The sequence below is a fragment of the Coturnix japonica genome, chromosome 9 (genome assembly GCF_054131305.1).
Source record: "Coturnix japonica strain WE chromosome 9, WE-NBRP24, whole genome shotgun sequence".
NCBI classification, from domain to species: Eukaryota; Metazoa; Chordata; class Aves; order Galliformes; family Phasianidae; genus Coturnix; species Coturnix japonica.
The window spans coordinates 17,654,730-17,660,989 of record NC_140671.1 but is presented as its reverse complement, the minus strand read 5'-3'; the positions used below and the strand labels follow the sequence as shown (position 1 = coordinate 17,660,989).

Here is a 6,260-nt window from a genome sequence, read left to right as displayed (position 1 = left end):
ACCCCCCTTTTAAGGGATGGGGGGGGGGTGAAGGTGGTCTCGGCCCCCTTCCATTAAAACGGACCCCCCACCCCTTTAAAGGATGGGTGGGGATCGGTTACGGGCCCCCCCCGGCGCTGTGTGTGTATGTGCCCCCCTTGTTTTGCTCCCCCCCGTGTCGGAGTGTGCTGGAAAAGGATCTCTGTGTGGAGATTGCTTCTACTAGAGGTAGTTCTATAAGACTGTTATATAGAGCTGTGCAGGGGCTGTAAATCTGTCTGCAGAGGCTGACGATCAGTTCCAAGTGTCTGCAGTCAATGCGCATGGACAGAGCCCGTCTCTGGAATTCCCAGGGAGCGTGCACCTTGGTAAGCACAAAAACCCCATGAGCAGCTGTGTTAGTTCCCTAAAGATGTTTCCTTTGACTTTAAGGATAGTAGTGCATTAACACACCAAAGGCTTTCCTTTATTCCTAGTTCTCCTATCTCCTATCAACTTCCAGCTACCACTGAAGTGATACAAGTTCTGTTTCTGTGACAGAGACATGAATATCCTTATCTTTTGATATCTCACATGTGCAAGAGGCAGAACTTTCTGTAACAGATCTTAAGCACAGAAGTGCTTCTTCCGGCACTCATTCAAAGGGAGAAGTAGAAATGTACCTATGATTTAATCTTCCATTTCTAATTGAGATACCAGACTTGCATCTAAAGAGCATTAAGACATACATGTTGTTCTTCCTCAGACCCAGTCCTGGCTGTGAAATCCCCCCTAACAACTGGTGAAGCTGTAACTGGAGGGGATGCCATGTTTACTATTGACCTTACAACAATGTGTTGCAGCACTTGGTACCTCAGTGGTAAAGTCTTACAGGAAAGCGAGACCTGCATCATCAAGAGAACCCAAACTACTCCCAGCCTAATCATAAAGAACGTCACCAAGAACGATGATGGAGCAGAAGTGAAATTTGTTGCCCAAATGTTGATGTCAGCAGCAAGATGGGAGTGAGAGGTATTTGCTTTGATCCTTCTCCTTTCCTCTTACAGTCAAAGCATAGTTGCTGTGATCTGATGATTAGAACTGGGGCTGCAGGCATTCACTGACTGTACCAAATACCTGAAATTGCATCCCATGGACTGACGTGAGTCCTGCTAATGACCTAAACATGATAGCACTGAGTGTAGGGTAAGCCAATCTACCCAGCTGCTTGGTATCTGAAACAGATTGCTTCATGCCCATGCCAGCTGATGAATGTCTGCAGTTCACAGCTATTGGCCAGTGCATTCAGTCAGCAGGTTTACCACTGCATCACCATAGAGCAGTACTTTCAGCTCCAGGTTCAGACAGCCTTTCTGATTGCACTGGAATAGTTTAGAAGTAGGGGAGCAATCATTCCAATAATATCTCTATCAATCAGCTTTGCATGACAAAATATTACAAATAAACATTCATTATGGGAGGACTTGTTTGTCATTGGGTGGAAACCTCTGCAGAAGCATGTTTAGAGCATTATTAATCAGTAGAAGGAGATGTTTGGTTGATTTTTACTTAGTAAATCCAGCAAGAAGACCAAATGAAATATCTTGAATTGCTCAGCACTGACACAATGATGAGTGCAGGAACAGAAGGTGATACTTTTTCAGAGATCTTGCAGCAAACATTGACCACGTTAGCCTGATATCAATTGAAATAACGAGGCCTTTGCTCCTGACAGGTGCTGCAGTGAGATTTACCAAGAAGAGCAAAGATGTAGAAAAGATCTCCGCTCGGCTGTGTGAGGAAGCCAAACTGCAGGCTGAGCTTTCAGACACAGGTGCTACTGTGGAGTGGATGAAGGATGGGAAGGAGCTCAAGGCCAGTGAAAAATATGAACTGCAAATTGTGGGGAAGAAACACACCCTGAAAATTCACAACGACTCAATGGATGATGCTGCAAGTTATCAGTGCATCTGTGAGGGGGATAAAATGCTCTATCAGCTTTCACTGAAAGGTATGTGACAGTCTGGGCTGTCCTCTTCCTGCCCAGGGCCAGCAGACTGCATTCACCTGACTCCCCGACAGTCCAGCTGTTGTCAGACAGCATCTGAGGTGTTTTCAATGGCTGTTTTGACTTGAACTGGCCAATCTGCTTTGTAGAGCCATTTGATTTCTGTGTTCTGTGCTGTGATTCGTCCCTAAGATATAGAGGAAATGAAGGGAAAGATAGGAAAAAGAGCATCCCAGCCTTCCTGCTGTTCTGTCAGGGTGGCCACAAGAGATGATGTCAACAGCTCTTTTTGTAGCAGTGATCCCAAATGTAGAAGAGACCCGTGAAGAGTCACAGGGACTAAATTGATGGAGAGCAGAACTTCCTGCCAAGGCTTGTCAGCTAGTCTTAATTTTGCTTTTCTTCTCTCTCTTTGTCATGTTAGCATATTTCATACTGGCAGGTCTGCCCACAGAATTAACTGGCACAGGCTGCCCAGGGAGGTGGTGGGATCCCTGGAGGTGTTCAGGAGCTGTCGAGATGTGGCCCTGATGGACGTTATAAGGGGGCATGGTGGGGTGGGTTGGGGTTGGAATCAAAGGAGGACCCCCATGTATTTCATCAGGAAGCACTACTGGTAATAAGACCTTTGGAGCAAATCCTGGTAGGGCCACGCTCAGCTGGTCCAGTCCGGAGGCTGTTTCTCCTTACTGCAGTATCTGCAGTGAAAACCAGCAGCTGCTTTTGTGTGGCTGGGCTCACATCCAGCAGTGGTGACGGGACTACAATGATAAGAGACAGTTCCTGAAAAAATGAATGAAATTTGACTGTATGATAGGATGGAGTTAAATGTATTGACAGGATCTCAGTCATCCCAGTGTCCATCAGCTGGCTCTCGAGCTCCTAAATACAGGCATTCTGTAGAACGTTGTTGAATTTGTATTATACATGCATGTTCTTGGAACTGCAGAACAAATGCATGCATAATCCAGACTTTGATTTTAGCAGCTCTGACTGCGCTGTCTCAACAGACCCAACTCAGTTGTGTGCGCTGTTTTGAAATGATATGTTAACAAGAAGTTGGAAAACAAGCTCAATTACCCTCAGTAAAATAGGACCGTGGACTTAGGCTTAAACTTTTGGCTAAGACAGTGGTGAGATTTTGAATCTTTGACGTCAATTATTCCACTGTGTGTTAATAGGGGCCAGTTTTATCATCTAACTTTTGCACTCCAATTAATTTCCATAAAGGAATTCTGTTTTTCTTTTCAGTCCTAAGTGATATCTCTATCTTTTAGGCTCGATTTGTTTGCCAGGGGGTTACAGTGCAGTAATAGATACCCCCTCCATTGATTTCCTTCTAGTTTGCTTGTTCCAATTCTTTCCTCAGTTTTCCTATTTTAGACATTTTCTTGAAGCCTTGGGCTTCTTCCTTTGGCTCTGTCCCCTGTACAGTGTATGTCCTTCAACTTGTGGAGATAAGGTAATCTGGTACGTGGTTTATAAAAGCTGCCAATTTGCCAGCTTCTGAATTAGAATCTAGCAATTAGAACTAGGATTAAACGTGCACGTTTGATCTTATGATAAATGAATGCCTCATGGTCACCAATGTCCCCGCAGTTCTTTACCATCATATGTATTTTTTGTCTTCATATTTTGTTTCAGCACTGGCAAACTTCGTAATCAAAGAGACAACTGGAGGAGTAATCAGGGCCGTTGCTGGAAAACAAGCTGAATTTGTTTCTGAGACCTCTGAAGCCAATGTCATGGTGAAGTGGTACAAAAATGGCAAAGAAATCACGACCAGTAAGAAATTCACAATGGAAGATAAAGGGAAACTGCATAAGTTTGTGGCTTCAGCTGTAACGAAAGAAGACGAGGGAACATTTGCAAAACTGGAGATGACACTCTGATTTTTGATTGGAAAGTCTCAGGTAAGTTTGTGAGGCAAACATGGGATCACAATCCATGTAAAGCACTTCAGACTTAATTCATTTTATTTGTCCAGCCCTGTGGGTTTCCAGTATTTAGGACAAAGATTGCATAGCTCTATTGAAGCAATTCTGACCTTACTGTTGTCCCTATGCAAATCCACAGGATGAGCAAATAATGTAACTTTGTTGTGATGAATTCAGGACAGCCTTAGCTCCAACTGACGCTGGAGTCATGACTTGAGCCCTCACATCTGGGCTTCATTCTTCTAGTTCATGAATTGCCTCAGCGCTTACATCATCTTTAAACCACTGACTGAAATGATCCTAAGTTCTTATCATTGGAATCCTGTATCCTCTTTGGACAAATTAAACCCCATATTTGGAGAGTTCAGTGTCTCCTGCTGTACCCGAAGGATGTTGTGATCTCTGAGGTGTCTCCCTGAGGTGCTGTAAGCACAGCCATTAGCTCATAGTACAAGTAAAGCACTGTCAGGTCAAGCCTGGAGGAGTAATGCTTGTCACTGACATGTTCCTGTTCAGGGTGGAGCTGGAGGGTAAAATAACACAAGAAATTGTCATTGAAATTCAATATCTGTGAAATTCAGCTGGCTGCATTCACAGAACCTGGCGTTAAGATCTGTTTTCTGGTTTCTATCTTGAGCCTATTTTCCATAACCCAGTCCTCATTTATGAACTGAAGCTCTACTGAAAGCCTTTCGCTGTGTATGCTCATGCTGCAGTGCAGCGCTTGTGACCTTTAACAGCACATTCACGTTCCTCTGATCACAGGATCCTTAAGGTTGATTAAGACCCTCTAGTCTGACTGCTCACCCATCACCACCGTGATGCTCACCATCAGCTTAGCTAAAAACTCAGCAGAGATGATAGATCAAGCACAACACTGGATTTGGAATGGCTAGAGATTCCTAAGATATTGAAGGATTCTTGCAGGTGGTGTTGGCTCAGGTATTCACCCTGCATCCCACCTCCTGTTCTGTTTGGTTGAGAATCATGCATTCTGCAATTTCACTTTGTAATTCAAAGACCCTGGCTTTATCTGTTGAAAAACTGATCTAAAACAAGCCAAGAAGACTCCTTTGGAACTGGTTGATGCAGAACAAAGGCATCCCCAAAGGACAAATTGCACTGTTTGATGAACATTATTGGATGAGAGCTAAGCTAAGATTTAAAAAGTTCTGGGACTGTCTCTGAGCATCAAATACAGAGGAAGCCTGCATGATTCCCTGAGAATGGATACCTCCTACTTTGGTGTAGGGTTAAGGGAACAGTAGCAGTAACTCCTATCACAAAATGTCACATGGCTCAGACAAAATGCCATCAAGAGGGCTTAATTAGGAGCACCAAATGGTCACAAGATGGTCTTAGGGCAGGGAAGTAATCTATGTATGTGATATTGGTTGGTGCTATTAGTTCTTAACAGCTTGACTCTAGAGGGACTGTTGTTCTTTGGTCACCTAGTTTTAAAAGAATAGATGTCTCCTGTCTATTACAATTTTTAAGGCATTATTTGTTCACTGATGCCATAAATGTGCCTGGCATAGCAATTGGCCTTGTTATATTCAGTGACTGAAAGCAACAGTTGTTGCTCTAAGAACTGCAATACTAAGCTAGGTCTGCCTGTAGCTGACAGCCATCAGCTTGCTCCTCAGGCAGGTTCTGTCTGGATGGAATGAAGGGCATGAAATACTGATGTGCTCATCAAACGCTGCTTGTTAGCTTAGAGACAAGGTGTTGAATAGGTTTGTTCATGTTTTACAAACACGTTACTTAGCTGCCTTCATTTTAGCTTCAGAAGAACATGTGCAGAATACAGAATTGATTAAAAGAAATAAGAACTGTCTGCATAGAACTTACTCTTTCCTTACACAGGAGAATCAAACAGGCATTTGTATGTGTACCTCCAGAGGTGAAACTCGATCACCCAAATGTAATGAGCAGAGACATTACAATCAGTTCTAACTGTATCTTAATGCTGTGCTGAATAAGCCTGAGTCAGGATGTAAACCACTTTCTCTTTTTTTCTTCAGATGAAGCCATTAATTTTGTCAACAAGCCCAAAACAACTCCAGAAATATCAGTCAGTCCTTCTGAAGGCCTGGAGCTGGTGTATGAGGTGTCAGCTGCAAGCGGAGCTGTCGTATGGAAGAAAGATCAAACAGAGGTGAAGCAGGACCAGAGGACAACCATCATCTCCCTGGGGACGCACCTCAAGCTCATGGTCAAATATGTGACCCTGAAAGACCAAGGGAGCTACAGCTGTGAAACAAAAGATGACAAAGCAACATTCCAAGTGAGAGTCAGAGGTGAGAAAATGCTTGGAATCCCAGAGATAAAGGAATGCTTCATTTGGTGTGTCTTGC

General features: G+C 43.7%; 1 protein-coding gene across 1 annotated transcript; it reads left to right on the top strand.

Annotated features, from left to right (window-relative positions):
- The first annotated feature begins 1,722 nt into the window (after nucleotides 1-1,722).
- Nucleotides 1,723-3,858, top strand: LOC146759715 (myosin-binding protein C, cardiac-type-like). The gene is made up of 2 exons (XM_085509855.1): nucleotides 1,723-1,969; nucleotides 3,611-3,858. The coding sequence occupies exons 1-2, from the start codon at nucleotides 1,810-1,812 to the stop codon at nucleotides 3,856-3,858; spliced, it is 408 nt and encodes a 135-aa protein (XP_085365981.1). The 5' UTR covers nucleotides 1,723-1,809.
- The last annotated feature ends 2,402 nt before the right edge of the window (nucleotides 3,859-6,260 follow it).

Bases quoted from the DNA above. Each gene is read 5' to 3' on its own strand.
- LOC146759715 (XM_085509855.1), top strand. From the start codon at position 1,810: ATGAAGGATGGGAAGGAGCTCAAGGCCAGTGAAAAATATGAACTGCAA. The intron at 1,970-3,610 runs GTATGTGACAGT...ATTTTGTTTCAG, and splicing joins CTATCAGCTTTCACTGAAAG to CACTGGCAAACTTCGTAATC.